The sequence below is a fragment of the Balaenoptera musculus genome, chromosome 3 (assembly GCF_009873245.2).
Source record: "Balaenoptera musculus isolate JJ_BM4_2016_0621 chromosome 3, mBalMus1.pri.v3, whole genome shotgun sequence".
Lineage (NCBI taxonomy): Eukaryota > Metazoa > Chordata > Mammalia > Artiodactyla > Balaenopteridae > Balaenoptera > Balaenoptera musculus.
Genome location: NC_045787.1, coordinates 50169045 through 50187190, shown reverse-complemented (window position 1 = coordinate 50187190; position 18146 = coordinate 50169045). Strand labels below are relative to the sequence as shown.

The 18146-nt window shown below is 33.6% G+C and overlaps 1 protein-coding gene across 2 annotated transcripts in view; it reads right to left on the bottom strand.

The window, feature by feature from the left end:
• Positions 1-18146, bottom strand: part of CWC27 (CWC27 spliceosome associated cyclophilin) — a 228681-nt gene that overhangs the window by 188088 nt on the left and 22447 nt on the right. For both annotated transcript variants that reach the window (XM_036846973.1, XM_036846975.1), the window contains 6 exons: positions 17486-17629; positions 15344-15442; positions 14630-14733; positions 12862-12931; positions 1967-2046; positions 956-989 (listed from right to left, as the gene is read on the bottom strand). In XM_036846973.1, coding sequence (XP_036702868.1) covers positions 956-989; positions 1967-2046; positions 12862-12931; positions 14630-14733; positions 15344-15442; positions 17486-17629 — 531 coding nt within the window. The remainder of the gene's footprint in view (positions 1-955; positions 990-1966; positions 2047-12861; positions 12932-14629; positions 14734-15343; positions 15443-17485; positions 17630-18146) is intronic.

Genomic DNA, 18146 nt, shown 5'->3' with positions numbered 1-18146 from the left:
CATCAAACTCTCCTACTTCAGAGCCTTTTGTACATGTAGTTCCCTCTACCTTTAACACTCTTCTTCCCTGCTCCTCACAAGGCAGGTTCCTTCTCAAACTTTAATCTTAGCTTGTACTTCCTAAATAAGGTATACTCTCTCCTTGTTACCACGTGGTAGCATATGTGGTTCTCTGAGGAATCCCACCCTTCACCAGTTTCTTTTTTGATCTAGTTAACTCCTAATTCTCCTATAAGACACAACACAGCATCATCTCTTCCTGGAAGGTTTTCTTGACCAGGTTAGATAGCCATCCTTTCTCTATCATATATAGTCAGAGAAAATCCTCTCTTTTGACTATGGTAATAGCTGTGTTCTTGCATGGACAGTTATGTACTTCCTTTATACAACGCACAGATCAATGGGTTTTTATATAAAGTGGCAAACGAATGACTTGAAAAACTTGATCTCTTATACATAAAGGAAACTCTGCCTTCTGTTTTATCAGCTTTAATAGCCAGTACAAGTAATGAAGCAAGGTCACTACAGTCTTGAGAGAGAATCTTCCAAAATGTGTGTATGAAGAAGGAAACTACCATAAATGACAGGTATCCAAATATTTCCCATCCATCATGTAGGATGTCATGCATCAACATTTAAACTTTTACCATAACAAAATAAAATCAATGACATCTAAATTTTGAGTATTCATGTTATGTTACGTGACAGGGAGAAAAAACAGGCTAGAAATTCATATATAAGATTCTGATTTTGTAAGGAAACATACACATACTATGAAGGAAAATTCCAATATCAAAATAAATAATTTATTTTTCAAGTCTTTTTCAAAATTTTACATATATAATTATAAAAGGTAATACATATTACCTTTTAGGAAAAATAATTTAATCATTTGTAAAGATTTTGAATTTTCTATAAATTGTTCAACTATATTTATACTAAAATTAATACTCACATCATCTGAATCTCCTGCTGCATCCCCTTTTTCACTACAAAAAAATAAGGAAAACAAATTTTAGCTTCAAAATGAAACTAACAAAATTATTCAATTATCCAAAAATTTAGAATATTTTGCTGGGATTAATAGTTCAAAAACACTTCAACACAGGAATTTCAGAATGGCATTGTAGAGCAAATAGAAACATTCTAAAGGGAAGTTGTTTTTATACATAGAATAAAAGGTATGCTCCATTAGCACAAATACAAATTCACTAGAATTTTTTTTAAAAAGCAAACAACCAGTAGTGTTATTTTCATGAACAAAAGGCTGCAGACAACAATTTCTTCTATTGGCTTGATGTATTCAGGCTGAAGAAGCCAAATCCTTCAAATAAAAGTATATTAAGAAAAGATTGTTTTAATATAGAATTTTTAAAAATGAGCTACAATAGTGAGTACAATAGTATTTTAGTCCCATTTTGAGACACTGGCCCAGTGAATCATGTGCAATTATATTTAACACTAAGACATCTTCTCTTATCAAAGAGAAGCAACAAAAATTTTCTGATAACTCCTGAAATATGTAAGGAATAATACTCAGTGAACTGGCCCAAAATGTGGTGACTTCTTCACAAAACCCTTCAAATCTGATTTGCTTACTCATGATTCTGAGACAAAAATTATGCAAGGAAAAAGTTAGCAAAGAAATTTTCAATTAAACATTAAATTGTTAAAGCAGACAGCTTCCTAGTATTCAAACTATCCCAAGATTTAAAAGTTTAACAGCTAATTTTAAATTTAATTAGTTCAGCAGAGGTTGATAGATAGCAAGGAGACTGAATGTGACTAGAGTGATTCTCTCCATTATGCTAGTAGCTCTACTACCCCCATTACCAAAATGCTTTAGTTTTTTGGTTGGGTTGACAAAATTTGACTTATGAGAACTGACTGTTTACTTACAAAGGAAGCAAGAAAATGATCTGAGCCAGAAAATAAGAACTTAGGATCACACTAGCACCATGCTAACCTTTCAACAGCTGGAACAGAGCTGAGATGTGGATCATCCTTAAGCAAGTCATGACTACTTTTGCTTTTTCCCTTCATGCTCTAGAAAGGAAGGTATGATATAATCATGAGTGGAGAAAAAATAGTCTTCCAAAAGGACAAGTTAACACATTTACGTAAAAATCTAGTACTGATATAATGTGGTTAGCAAAAGATATATGTTCCTGAAAATTTGAGTATAAACAAAAGCTTTATAAATAGCAATCTTATTCTCCCATTGACTAAAAATATTTTAGAAACATCTTTCTTTCAAAAAGTGATATATCCTTAAAAATAAGTTTATTGATTACTATTTCCAAACACTAAAACCTCATTGTGATTTACCACTAAACTAATTAATTTTTGACCAATATATTAAAACTTAGAAGATAGATCACAAAAGTAATTTGAAATAAACACACACTATTATTCTTCAAATATACTGTCTATACTGCACAGAATCACTTTAAAAATGTACCCAAGCAACCAGATGAGAGCACCTACAAGGTGCTATTTAACATATGTAAAAAAGCCTTTTATGTATGACAATATTCATCAATGACCTAATATTTATTAAATACTTTAATTTCAAAGTTCATGTTCTCAATAAATTTATATTTTAGTAGGGAAACAAGACATAGTAAGATATAAGAAGTAGAACTATTAAAAAAACTACTACTACTATTATTCTAATTTATTAAACATATACTTTGTGTCAGGCACTGTGCTACAGTACAATATTCCCACCTTTCAATTCCTCCTGTCCCCAAATGAAAGTAAATAAGGTGGGTGTTATTAGCCCCATTTTACAGATGGAAAATAAAGACTTAGAGAGTATAGTGATTTACTAAAGGTCACAAAGCTAATGGTATAGGATCTAGGATTTAAATCCCAGTCTGTCTCACAATGATATAATAAATCCATTTTTCTTTTCCTAGAGGCCCCTATGGACCCAGAACAACTGGCCTGGTTTCAGAGCTGCAGACTATCCTACAGACTTCTCCACCACAAGGTATGAAAACTTCAAATTTATACCTTGTATCTCGAGGTGGAAAGCTGCTCACCATCCCCACCCCTCAACTAATCATGTAAGAGTGAACAGTATGAGGTTAGAGTTGACAGGAATTAAGGATAATTTCTCTCTATTTTGAAGGAACATTTTATTTTGAAAAATTCATCACAAAATGTGTTAACTAAAATTTTTAAATGTCAGATACAGAGAGGTAAAAATACCTCTTTCTCTTTAGCCCCATTCTTGACTGTTTAACAGCTCTGGGAACAGACTTCTAAATTTGACAGGCTTTACTTTGAGGCAGATGTATACTTTCTGAAATTTATTTCCATGATGAAAATAATGGATTTTTAAATTTCTGTATTAACATGGAGTACTCCACATTTTCAAGACTTAATCAGTTTAAACATGCTTATAGTCTAGTTTCAAAAGGCAAAACAAAAACTTTTCTCAAACAGTTAATCTAAAGATACTATTATCTGTAATTTTAAAAAGTCGTAGAATCTGAATTATGCAATTAAAATATATTTCTAATTCCATAACCTTACACAAACCGAGGAGTAATAAAAAGACAAAACATCAAAGAATTACTTGATGTTTGTCTAACAATGAAAACTGTTCAAAAACCAGAAGATGGTATAGTAGAAAGAACACAGGAAAAGAAGATAAGAGTTGGACCAAATGAGTTTCAAAATCTAGTATTCAGTAATTCTATGGGCTTTAGTCCAAAACGTGTACCATTTGAGGAAAGAGAATGACCTCATCCAACCTCAGAAACTCTGTTTACAAAATGGAAATAATAATAGCAGCCTTGCTTGCTTCATACAAGAGAACTAAACGAGATATGTACAAAAGTGTACAAGTGAATATAAAATGACCTCAACTAGAATAAAACTTGAATATCTTTTTTTCACGCTTTCCTTCCTAAAATTTCTTCCTCCTGTGTCTTCAGCCATCAATGTTTATTTTCATCTATTCTAAGAAATAGTCCCTTATTAATTCTCCCCATGTGCCTCCCTCATGGGAGTCACAGTCAAAGACATTACAGCCAGAGTTGGCCTCAGACCCTCTTGTCCAGCCTCTTAGTAACATATCAGAAAATGAGAGTTGCACTAATAAATAACAGGAGTAAGATTAGAATTCAGGTCTCCAGGCTCTTGGTCCATTAATAAGCTCTACTATTTCATTTACTTGTAAATGTTAGTTTACAATTGTTAGCTTAATTAACATTAAAAAAATGGGTTCTTGTTTATCTCCCAAAACTTAAACCAGCTTAAAGGGAAAAAAAGAAACTTGTCTTACATTAACTTTAAATAAGACTTTACAATAGAAGGAAACTAATTAATCTGAATAATCATTACCATTTCAAATTTTAATTAATGTTTTAAATTAACATAGAAATATATGATCAAAAGCAATTTTTTAGATGTCGCTTCCTACTACAGCAGACTTTGAATCCTGCAGGCAGAGAAAACAAATTGTGGAAGAGCTGTAGAAATTTGGAGATAGTCTCAAAGAGGATAAAAATGAATTCAGATATTTCTCTTTCATGCCTACTCTTTCTGAATGACCTATTTTAAGGTTGTTATTTATACCATCAGGTAACAATAATTTTAAAGGAAGAACAAACACCTAATATATTTTAAAACAATTTTTGAAAAAATTACATAAAAGCAGCTGGCTCATTAAAGGGTTTAGGGCTGAACAAAATACTAAATATATTTAGTGAACACAATGCAAGAAGCGCCACAGTAAATTCAAAACTGTCTGTAAGCAAATCTGAAAATGAACATCAAAGGAGATGTGGGAAAATTATATTATCTGCCACTTCACACCCAAGAACATAGAGGCAGTGAAACAGTGGGAACTAAACAGAGTACAAGTGGAAAGAAAGAAAGCAAGAGGCATAGTGGTACAGAGGAACAACACTGGTCAAGAAGTGGGAAGGTCTGAGTCTCAACCTCTAACTACCTCTGTGTGATGGTTAATTTTATGCTATGGTACCCAAGTCGTTTGATCAAACACCAGCCTAGATGTTGCTATGAAACAATTTTTTTTTAGATGTGATTAGCACTTAAATCAGTAGACTTTGAGTAAAGCAGATTATCCACCAAAATGTAGGCAGGCCTCGTCTAATCAGTCGAAGGCCTTAAGAGCAAAGACTTTCCCAAGCAAGAAGCAATTTGGCCTCAACACTGTAACACAAAAATTATGCCTGACTTTCCAGCCTGAAAATTTTGGACTCAAGACTGTAACATTCACTCCACCCTGAGTCTCCAGCTTGCTGGCCTACTCTACAGATTTTAGACTTGCCAGCCCCCACAAACATATGAGCCAATTCCTAAAACTCAAGCAATCTATCAATCTTAATCTCTACTTCTCCCCCTCTCCTATATGTGTGTGTATGTGTGTGTGTATATACACATACACACACACACACACACATATATATATATATATATACACATATATACTGTTTCTCTCATGAACCCTATTACATTCTGTGACCTTTAGCACAGAACCAGAAAACTTACTAGTTTGGGGGAAAAAAAAAGATCTTACAGGCCACTTAATCCAGTCTCCACACAATGCAGGAATCTCCTTAACATTACTGCTGACCATCAACCAGTGTCTCCACACCTGAAAGGAGCTTAATAATCACACACACACACATGAAAATCACCCCTTTTTAAATGGCTTCTATTATTGGACAACTCTCTCTCTAATTGGAGAAAAAAAGAATATGTGTAATTTTCAACCATCCAACTAATCCTAGTTGTACCTTCTAGAACTAAAAATGAACTACAAACAATTGCTGTTATTAGGAATATTCCATACAGTTTAGTTTAGATACAAATAAATTGGTAGGCAGGGTAACAGCCCCTAAAGATGTCCACTTCCTGATCCTCAAAATCTGTGAGTATGTTACTTGACTTGGCGAAAGGGATTTTGTAGATAAATTAAGAATTATGAGATGAGGAGATTATCCTGGACTATCAGGGTGGGTCCAAGGTAATCACAAGAGTCTTTATAAGAAAGAGAGAGGCAGGAGAGTCAGGTGCAGAATGATGAAAAGATAAGAAAGACTTGACCTGCTATTGCTGGCTTTGAAGATGAAGGAGTCGTAAGCCAAGGAATATAGGCAGTCTCTAGAAATTGGAAAAATAAGAGAATGGATTCTCCTCAGAGCCGCCAGAAGGAAGGCAGCCCTGCCAACACCTCGATATCTAGCCCAGTGAAACCTGTTTTGGACTTCTGGCCTCCAGAACTATAACATACTAAATTTGTTTTGCTTCAAGTCACTAAATTTATGGTAATTTGCTACAGCAGAAATATGAAACGATTACAAATATATTAACATTTAAAAAAATTAAATATAAGCAACTAGAAAGATAAGTAAATCAAAGTTTAATACAATTTAATGGGGCAAAAACATTTTATAAAATAGACTGGGGAATTCCCTGGCGGTCCAGTGGTTAGGACTCTGCGCTTTCACTGTTGAGGGTGCGGGTTCAAACCCTGGTCAGGGAACTAAGATCCCAGAAGCCATGCAGTGCAGCCAAAAAATAAAAATTTTTTTGAAAAAAAAGAGACTATTTAACACTTCTGACAACCTCTGTACAAATGGCCTAGCAGCACTCTCCAAGTCATGCCCAACCCACTTCCCAAATTTGGGGGAAACTTAAATTTCACAGGATAAATGAGAATAAGACAAAAACCTTCTTTATTCTCAAAAGTGATGCATTTGTCTATTGATATACCTTTGTCTGGGTAAGAAAATAGCTTTTTTATAACTTTGGATTTGAAGTTAAAATGCTAACATATACTGTAGTAAGATAAATATTGTGTATCAATGTGAATGTGGCACACATTAATCAGTATTTTCAAATTTAGCTATTGAGATATTTTTATACTGGACCTACCATTTAACTTGCCTCAAGAAAACTACTTGTCTGATTGTAGCTTTTACTTGAAAGATATTTTCTGACATTTGTATTTAAGTTATACACAAAGATTCAGGGGTGAACTTTAAACCAATACAGACATTTGAATGAAACTGTTATTTAAGAAAGCAATATGAAGGGGAGGATCTTCCAGATAAAAACCTTTCAAATATTTGAAGCCTAGGATCACATTTTCACTCAGTTTTTACTTCACCGAAGTATATCCAGTCCTTAAGCCTTCCCCGAGTAAGATGCTTTTTGGCATCATCCCCATCCTCCTCATGACCCTCTGTTCCTCTGGATACATCCACTTTGCCAGTATCCTTTTTAAATGTGTTCAGAACTGAACAAAATGCTGCAAATGTGATCCCCCAAAATGCAAAGAATGTTAAATTCCTTATTCCAGAGACTTTATTCTTAGTAATTCAACTAGGGCTTACAGGCTATTAAGTCTTACACCTATTCAGCTGATTTCATTAAACTAAAGTACAGAATATACACGTACTCTTATTACATTTTAACTTATTAATTCAAATAATCAGGCACAGGTTGACAACAAAGCACTCTTTGGGCAGAAGTATTCAATTAGCTATAAATCCATCTGACTGTACTATCTCCCAGATCACATTTCCTCATGTTGTCCACAAGAATATCATGAGAGACTCTGACAATGTGCTTTCCTGAACTCAAGATATGTTATTATGGCATCCTCCTATCATGCAATCCTATCAAAAAGGAAATGAAGTCAGTCTGGCAAGTCACTTAACCAGGGTCTCAGTTTCCTCATCTATAAAGAAAGGAACTTGGACTAGATCCCTTTGAGCTATAAAATTCTATTATTCTAAAAGAGATTTTATCAGGTAGTAGAAAGATACTGAAATAAATAATGAAAGAAAGCTAACCCATGGGACAGAGGCACCTTGTCATGAATAATGAGTGGGGTGAAGCAGTGTCTGTAATCCCACGCTGATAATCCATAAACCAGAGGGGACTCTATCTTATTTCTCCTTCCACATAAAGTAAAGCCTCAATTCAGACTTTACCAATTACTAACTTGTGATGTTAGGTTCTGGAATAAAGATTAACACTGTGGAGTCACTGAAAAAAGAAACTTGATAAGCAAATGAATAATGAAACAATTATTTTCAAGCCCTCTAGAAATATTTAATTTCATGCAACCACTGAAACTGCAAATTGTTCTCAGTCATTGTAAAAGACACTGACTTGACTTTGGCTCTAGTTATTTACACTTAAAAACAGTAAGGCTAAATTTTAAAAAATATATTATTTGGTCACACTTTTCCAATATTCAGGCTAGCCTTCCCTTTTCTGGCCAAAGTTTCATTTTACCCAAAAGGTAAAATGTATTTGAAGGATGCCCACAGTCTGAAGAACAGTACAAAAGCAAAATAAACAAAATGCACTCCCATTTCTGTTCTCGCTAGAATTTATCTCATGCCCTCTTAGAGAAATGTCCTTTCCTTTAAGCCAGTAAATTTCAACAATTTTTGCTTATTGTTGCTCTCTTTTCTCAAGCTAAACTTACCCATGACTCCATTATATGAACACACAAAACAGCTAAATTCGGTAGGCCAAAGATTCTGCATGGTGTTTCAAGACCCACTCACATGTGGAGAGTGGATTGTTGGTGGGTCACGATGTACAGATATACACCCATGCTCTCCAAGGCTGCTCAAGCTACCATTCAGGACCCCGTGGGAGCGCTCAGGAAGGGCACTGCACCCACAGTGCTGTGCTTATGGCTTCCTCCTTCAGGAAGCTGAACTGGTGAAGTTTCTCACTAGCCCTCTAGACTGCTTGAGTATGAGGGCAGCAGCTTCTGCGTGATAATCATGATTATATTAGTGACTGATATTCTTTAGCTCTCTGAGAATAAAATACAATTTATAACATAGAGTATACAGTTTAAGACATTTGACTTTTGAAACCATTTTTCGATTGCATGACGTATCAAAATAAGGACTATCTGTATCCTTATTTCACAACTGTAAATGGTACATATTAATGCCATGTTACAAAGAGGAAAATGGAGACTCAGAGAGACTAAGTTATTCAAGGTCGCAGACTATCTATAGAAAGTGAAGTGCCAATATGAGTTTTTATGATCCCAAATCCATGCTATTTCTACTGCAACACACTGCCACTCAAAGATGACACAAAGTTTACTATGAAGGAGCTCACAGCCTAGGACCCTACAAAATTAATAAGGCAGAAAGAAAAGGGTATAATGTTTGAATACTACACAACAAGAACACAGTCATACATTTCTTGTGTAATAAAGCAAAAAGAATGTTTTTAAAAGCAAAATATAAGTATCACAAGAAAGGTAGACGTTAGATCAGAAAAAGAAAAGATTAAGAAAACCTGGAAAAGACATTTAGAAAAGATAGTATTCTAGGTGTTGAAAATAAATATGACTTTGACATTCAGAAGTGGGATAGAACACTTCAGGCAGGGGAAAGAACATGAACGAAGACACACAAAAAGGAAAATACAAGGCATATATGTAGAACAGCAAATATTTCAGATCTGTTAACACAGTGTTTCCTACATTTCCCAGGTAAGATTTCCAGTGAATTCATTAAAAGTACAGATTCTCAGGTTTCTCCCTCGGAGATTTTGATTCAGTAGGTCTGAGATGGGGTCTAGGAATTTAAATTTTTTTTAAAGTACTACAAGTGATTTTTTTATTACTAAGGAAGTTTAAGAAGCATTAGACTAAAGGACAGAGTTGGCAAAGGGGAGTCATGAAAGAAAAAGCTTGAAATAATAGGCCAAGGAATTTGGCCTTATTTCTACAGTCAACAGAAAGCAACTATAACATCTTAATCAGGCTTCAGGAAGACTATTCTGATAGTAATGAGTGGAAGGGAAAAAAGAGAAGGGAGATGGGAGACCAGTCTGTAGACTAGGGCTGCAGCCCAGGCTAGAGATAATAAAGCCTGGAACAAGGGTAATAGTAAAATAAATTAAAAAGAAAAAACAGATTTGAGATACGCCATGGATGAAAAATTGGTAGAACAGTTCAACTAACTGGTTGTGCAAGGAAAAAAATAAGAAAAACGTCAACTAAATCTAAAATTCTTCTTTAGGGGGCACTGATACCAGGGAATTAGAAAGAGAAGTCACAGAACAGGGAGAAGTTTGGGAAGAAAAGATAATGAATTAAGCCTTGGCTAGGGCTTGGGTAACAAGTGAGATATTTAAATATAGAGATGTCTAGTAGGCAGCTGGAGAAAAGAAAAGTAAGTCAGCCTAGAGATATAGATTTGAGAGTCTGAAACAAACATTTGATAATTTTATCACAGAGCTCCCTCAATTAAAAAGTCAGACAAGAGAAATGTGATGACACCATACTAGAGTTATCCTACTTATTTGATAATGGACTGTGGGTTGCAATTTTCTTGGCAAAGAGGAAAGAATTTACTTGGTCTTTCTACTGTTTAAAGTGTTTTACAGGTTTAAGAGCAAACATAAAAAGCAAGCTAGAACTATCGATGGTGGTATCTTTCACATTTCAACCTTGTAGCAAACACAAATTGCTTTTGGAGTATCCAGTTCACTATAATTCAGTAGAAGTTAAACATTATTTTTTTTTCTGTTTTTACTTTGTGCAAAGTAAGCAGCAGGAGGAAGGTATGCTTTAAACATTTAAGACATGCTGTTGCTACCAATAGAAAAAATTCAAACTAATCTCCTAGTAGAGTCAATCTCAAAGTAATTGTGCACAAAAGTTATTTTAGACCAGAAATTTAATTCAACAAAAGATTGACAGAAAAATTCCTTTTGCCTACACTTGCTCTACAAGGCTGCTAAACTTAGTACTATCCAGGACCCCAGGGAAGTTAGGGAAGGGCAGTGCGCCGACTGCATGGAGCTGCCCCCCACCCCAGAATGCTGTGCTACCAGTGAAATTTCTTGCCAGCCTTTTAGAAGGAGGCAGCTTTTGCAGCATTCAAAATCACATTAGACACTTTAATAGCTATAAAAACCTAAGGTCAAAATTCTGATTCCACGACCTCCTAATTACACAGTCTTAGGCAAGCAGCTTAACATCTCAGTATTGATTTTGTCATTTACAAAACAGGAATAATAACATCTATATCACATGGCTGTTATAGAGATTACGTAAAATAAATACTTAGCACGGATAAGAAAAAAAATCATTACAATGCAGTTTAACAAGTGTTTGATGGCTCAGCCTGGGTGAAAGTTGTCTTGGGGAGGGAGGTAGAGGTAGTGAGGAGTTAATAATGGAGGTAAATTTTAAAAGGAAAAATAAAAATTAGCCAAATAAAAGAGAGCACACACTCCAAGCAAAGGAAAAAGAGGGGTGGGGGGACACTGGGGAAGGAAGGCATGGATATGCAAGGAAACTTGACATCTTCACAAAACATCAGTAAAAGGGAATCCTGGCAATTCCCAGATCTAACATTCATGATTTTTTCCATTTACAAATATACCTGCAGGATCATGACATATAGTGAATCTTTCAGTTTGATTAGGGACAAATTTGAATCATGAATAATATAAGACTAGTATACTGACGATGACTTCTGAGATACCAGGGGGACAGAGTGATTGGTGATGTTGATAAGGAATAGGAAAAGGAGGTTTTCATGTAAAGATGAATTTAATTTTGATATCTAAAATACAGATGTTTCCTAAAGGCAACTCAGAAAGAGGGATAAGAGCCCAGAAGAAATATTTGGCCTTGTCTCCTAGAGTTCAGAATGTTAGTATACATGTGGTAACTGAATCCATGGTATCAAATAGATCAATCAAGGATACTGAAGACAGCAAAAAAAAAAAGACTAAATATTTCTTACACATGTCCATTCTAATTCAGTTTTAATGTAATGGGTATAAATAGAGTGCTTACTATATGCCCAATATTAGCCTACCAAAACCAGGCTCAATGATGAGGGAAGCACGTGGATAAAGAAGTAAAGACAAGGGTAAAAATAATGTGCTTTTAAGTCGATGCTATTATAAGTGTCAGTAAGAAATAGGTGACCACATCAAGCAAGTAAGGTAGTACTAGGTTACAGAGTTTTAATTACATACTACAGTAAAGACTTTGAATCTTATCCTTTAGGTCTCAGTGTTCACTAATTTTTAAGAAAGAAAGACATACGAAAATTTGGGGGAGTAAAAACCCTTGAAGATGATTTTCTTGGGGCATATTTGTCAGAATCACTGCTTTAAACAATGGTGGGGCACTGTAGGTGTTTCAGCAATGAGTACTGTGATGAAAGTGATATTGAGGAAAACCATACTTAAAGGCCTATGGCAAGCACTGGTGGGATAAAGGCCAGGAGGCAATGTATAATCTTGAGACTTAGATTTTATAGTGAGACAGATGTAGGTTCAACTCCCAGCTCTAGCTACTTACTAGTTATGTGACTTTGAGCAAATTACAACCTATTAACACCTTAACTTATTCATAGGTAAAATGGGAATGATAATTCCTATCTTAAAGAGCTGTGATGAGAATTAATGAAACGATTAGATACATATAAATGATACTAAAATGAATATAACAGCTTTGGTCTGTCACTGTTTATTACAGTAATGATAATTACTAAATCAACTAGCAATCCAATTAAACCAGGCATAATTAAAATCTGAATCACAAAATTAAATCATTCTTTAACTCTAGTTGTAATTGATTTTTTAAAATGCCAGATTAAAAAAAAAAAAAAACTATCTCAAATCATCTCAGAAGTTGCAAATACTACTGACCACAAATCATTTTATGAATTGGTTCAATGAACACTTACTGAATGTGTACCATGTAGAACATGCTGTGCTATGTATAGCAGGAGATTAAAAAATGAGTGAGATATAGACCCTAATCTCTTTTATAATTCAGAACAAAGGGCAAATTAAGAGTTTTACCTGACTAACTCGATTTACTTCCTCCTCTTCTTCCTCAGCTTCCTCTCCAAATGAAAGTAAACTAAAATTTCTGATCAGAAATAAAGAAAAAAAAAGAAGGAAAAAAGAATTAAAGAAAGAAAATTTAGGAAGAAAAAGTTAAACAAAACTTATAAATATCCTACTTTCAAAGCAATAGAACCATTAAATACACTAAGTCAAGCATGACAGAAATAATTAAAGCTTTTTATATTTACCAAAACTGGTTAGCAAAATGGGGATTTCTAAAAAACTAATAAACATATAGCTCTGAGAGTACTACAAATGGGAAGCAATTTATCTAGTGTCTGCCAAAACAATCTTAATATTTTAAAATTAGTAAGTTAAACAAAATTGTCAAAAAAAGCAAAAAATTTAGCTAACCAAATGGTACATGGGAAGAAAAATCAAGTTTGTCTTTTTTGAGCCTTCAAATTAATATATCACAAGGAAGATAAATAATAAGTTATTAAAACTCTCCTTTCAAATATTGGAAAAATAAAAGATTTGGCCACAAAAGAGGAATTTCATTTTAAAACTTAGATATAATCAATAACTACCTCATCATCCCTATTATATTTGCTATGAATTAAAAACAAAACCAAAAATATCCAACTTTTGGGCTTGTTGTCAAGATAAATCACAGTTATGGAATATTATATCTGAATATAGTGACAGTGACCTTTCACCCAGAAATAAATTAGTTAAAATAAATAATTAAAAATAAAAGGAAATCAAATATATAGCTGTATAAGAAGTTATTCTGCCACAAGATATCAACTGCTTATTAAAGTGTCTGGCTCATATTTGACAGTTTAATAACAGCAACTTAACTTACTTACATTGTAGGATATCAAGAAAAGAAATGAATATGTATTGAATACCTACACTATTGGGTGTTTTCAAATTCCCCTTCTCATTTAATTTTCATTATAACCAGGTCTTGTATTATAAATCTCCATTTTATAAGATGGGGAAACTGAAGCTCAGAAAGATTAATAAACTTTGCTTCTTATAACTGGGGTAGGCAGTATTATACTTAAAACTGTCTGACTCTAACACTTATAAGTACAATAAAATCCCTAATATGACATTACAGTTCAGTAAAGAGTAAGTTGAAATCCAACTCTCTGATATCTATTTTAATAAAATAGACAAAATCAATAATGTAAAGAATATTGTTCACAAATTACTGAAATTTATTAAAAGAAGAAATTTCTATTTTTAGAAAACTATCCTTAGGAAATAATCCAGAATACAGAAACAGCTTTATGTTTAAATATATTTATAATAAGATTATTTTAATAGCACCAAAAAACAAGAGTGAGAAGTTAAATAATGTAACCATGTGGTCATTATATCCTTCATACTTTACTTTCCAAGTTCTTTATCCTGAGCATGTATTAATGGAAAAACAAGTAAAAAACAAAAAAAATTTCTCAATAACTCATTTACATATATAAGTCTTGTAGTGATCATAAATATTTACCTACTTATTAACACAGATTTCATATGGAAATCTCAGACAATACTTATTTACCTTAAGTTTTTAAAGTTATATACTGTCTTTGAATATAAGAAATGTACATTTAGAAAAACACACACACAATATAACTTAGATGGTACCTCTTGGTCCAAACTGACCTCCCCCTCACTACTAAACAATTGTTACTAAAGGAAATAAAGTGAACTAAATGAATCAGTGTTGCTTTCCAAGCTGAGGAGAAAATCTTTCTACTCTGGTTATTACTTTGTGCCTCTGGGTTTCAATTTCTTTACTTCCTCCTCTGGTTTCTCTTTTTTTGGCTTTTTTATTTCTCTTGGAATGATGTCATCAAAAGGATTAAACAAAACCTATGGAAAGAAATATTTTGAAAACATGATTCAATTTTTTAAAATTTCACAAAAACTTAAAACCAGTATTTAATTATGTTGCCATTAGTGTCTATAATTTTTCCTCACATAACCACTACAAGCATAATGATATATACTTCCACTTACATGGCCTCACTGGATTCTCCCAGTAATCCAATATGCTATTAAGTAAAAGGTATTTTATCCCTATTTTACAAAAGGGAAAAATATTCAAGAAAACATAATACATAGTAAGAGAGACAAACTCAGGTATTTTGACTCCAAGTCAAATGCTCTAAGGTCCTTGCTTCCTCAATGAAGAATCACTCTTAAATTACCTAAGATATCACTTCACTGGGCTAAATAAACCTAATTCATCCAGCTTTCCATTATGAGTCGAGTATTGCACTCATTGGATTACCAGCTAAAGTTTCATCTTTGAATTCGAAATCTTCAATTAAAAAAATTCTTAATCAGAAACTGTGACTAAATTACAGAGATAAAATCTAAGTAGTGATGTTAATTTCATCTGATAATTTAACAATACAAATAATCAATTTCTCTTAAGTGATAATTTAAGTAATGTATCTCATAATAATCATGCTCCTACCTCACAACATTTTATTTTGTGTGGATTACGTGGTCTTTCTTCATCATCAATGTCTACTTCTGTCAGTCGCAGCATGTTATATACTGTATCCCCTGTAACCTATCAAATAAAAAAGAAAATTTAATTGAAAAATATTAAATTCATTCTTTGAAATAAGGGAGGACTTTTGAAAATATTTTTTAAATAATTGAAAGGGAATTTCATATTGTTATATACGAGTATATGCATTAAATAGTGTAAAAAAGCAACATCATCCTAAGGGGAAAAGGCATTGATGAAGTTTAATCCCTTAGTAAGATTTTTGAGAAATTTCCAGTATATACTTAATGTCAGTTTTTATTAAAAATATAATGCCAAATAACCTTCTGAATGACTACTTTTTGTTCAAACATTATAAACAAATTTACACTTTAGAATAGGGTAGATCAAGCAAATAACAATAACAATGTGGTAAGTGCTCTGCAGACATTATTAAAGGCATTCTCCAAAGAGATAAAGTTGATTGTTTTTAGAGGTCGGCCCGTGTCTGCTAGAGTGGGCCAAATACATATTTCAGGGAATCGTATACAGAACATCCAATGATTCTACTTTAGGTTTGTTTTACTTTTAGTAAGGATACGAAAGAGTAATATAACCCAGATAACTTCTAAGCCCTGGAAGTTATATCAAATAAAAGAGAAAAGGAATTTTTAAAAAAGACATTATCTCATTAAATGAGATAAAACATCCTAAAAGTAGGTACTATCATTATCTTGCTTTTCCAGATAAGAAAATTGCGGTTCAAAGAAGTTATACAGCCGACAGTGACGGCCATTCTGACTTGTAACCACTATGCTACACTTTGTCTCTAATGTGTAAGTTATATAACATCAATTGTAAACAATGGTGCAGAATGGTAACATAAATCTCATTTTATTATATACTTATTTTTTGTAAATAATAGGAAGGAAAATCTGTGAACATCAGACAACCTGTGTTGGAGTGGCTCAAATGTGCCAATGCATATTTCTTAATCCAAGTTGTTAAGTATTAAGCAACAATACTGTATTGCATGTTTTTGGCATGACTCCTCTTATTCAACATTTCTCAAAAGTTCTAAAATAATACCAGTTTTCCAGTTGTGCTAAGTGTGTTCTTTCCCTTTTCATCTTTTGTCTAGGATAGGGGGAAACCATTCTTATTGAACCAGCAGAGGGAGCTGATGCACTAGTGATGTCTAACACGCCTAAGACTTAAACTATCTGGGAAAATATTGGAATATTTATGAAAAGGGAGAAGCATGAGAAAAAAAAATCTTCAGAATCCCTTTTAAAGAAAACTATTGAAAATTCTATGGAAATGATAATCTCTGATATGATGTTAAATGTAAGCAGGATTAAATAGGTATTGTTCAAAGTAATATTTCAGGCAAAAAGTTATAATGTTGGGACTTCCCTGGTGGAACAGTGGTTAAGAATCTACCTGCCAATGCAGGGGACACGGGTTCGATCCCAGGTCCAGGAAGATCCCACATGCTGCAGAGCAACTAAGCCTATGTGCCCCAACTACTGAGCCTGTGCTCCAGAACCTGAGAGCGACAACTACTGAAGCCCGCGTGCCTACAGCCTGTGCTCCACAACAAGAGAAGCCACCGCAATGAGTAGCCCGCACACTGCAACGAAGAGTAGCCCCCGCTCACCACAACTAGAGAAATCCCAGGCGCAGCAGTGAAGACCCAACGCAGCCAAAAATAAATAAATAAATAAATTTATTAAAAAAAAAAAGTTTTAATGTTAACACAAGTTCCACTTTAAACTGAAGGGAATTCATCATTAACAAAATAAACTTTAAACTACTAAATGTTATTACCTAGGTGTCTTTCTAAAAATGTTAAAACAGTATCAGCTGAGTGACATAATAGTTAATAATACCATTAATACAATTTTAGAAAACAGAAAAATTTAAAGTTAAAACCAATGACTTGTTTGAAAAACACACACAAAAATTCAGGTGGTTCCTCATAGTTTATTATAACAGGAATATACAGTATGCCATCATTTTTAGAAATAATAAATAAATATCCTAGGGAATATTTTTATGAAGGCAGCTCTTAGGTAAGCTGATCATATATATCATAGAAGCCTAAGATAACTGGACACGAACCTTTCCAAAGATGGTGTGCTTATTGTTAAGTTCATCTGCTCGACCCAGCGTAAAGAAAAACTGACTGCCATTATCATGAGGACCAGCATTTGCCAGGGCAACCAGTCCTCTCCGATTAAAACGCAACCGTGAGTGGAATTCATCCTGAAGCATTAAAAAAAAAAAAAGATTTAGTGAATGTCCTCAGTTATAAGGCCCTTCATATTTCAGCTAACAAGCAAGGTCCCACACAACTTCTAACCAAAAATGCTGAAGTTTTATTTAACTGATTTTCACATATAATCAAATCCAGTATCTATGGTTCCTTCAATTCTATTAAACTTCACTAGCCTGTAAGTATCTTCTAAATATACTCAGCCACAAATTTAGCCTATTTTGTGGAAAGCTTACTACTTACACAGAGGAAGGGAACTCAAGGGGAATGGATTTCTGAGTCATTTCCCTATTCTTCTCATCCCTCAAAGCCATCTAAGCTTTTAGAACCTTCTATTTTTTTTCTCCAGGATACCTACTTTTGAATCATTACAGAGCCTTCAACTATTCCCTTCCTGAGCCCATTCTAAATGTCATGAAACAATTGTTTTCTTCTTATTTTTTAATTCAAGGAATCTAGTATGATTATGTTATGTGCTTCACTGTGTTTTTTAAAGTCCTAAGTTGA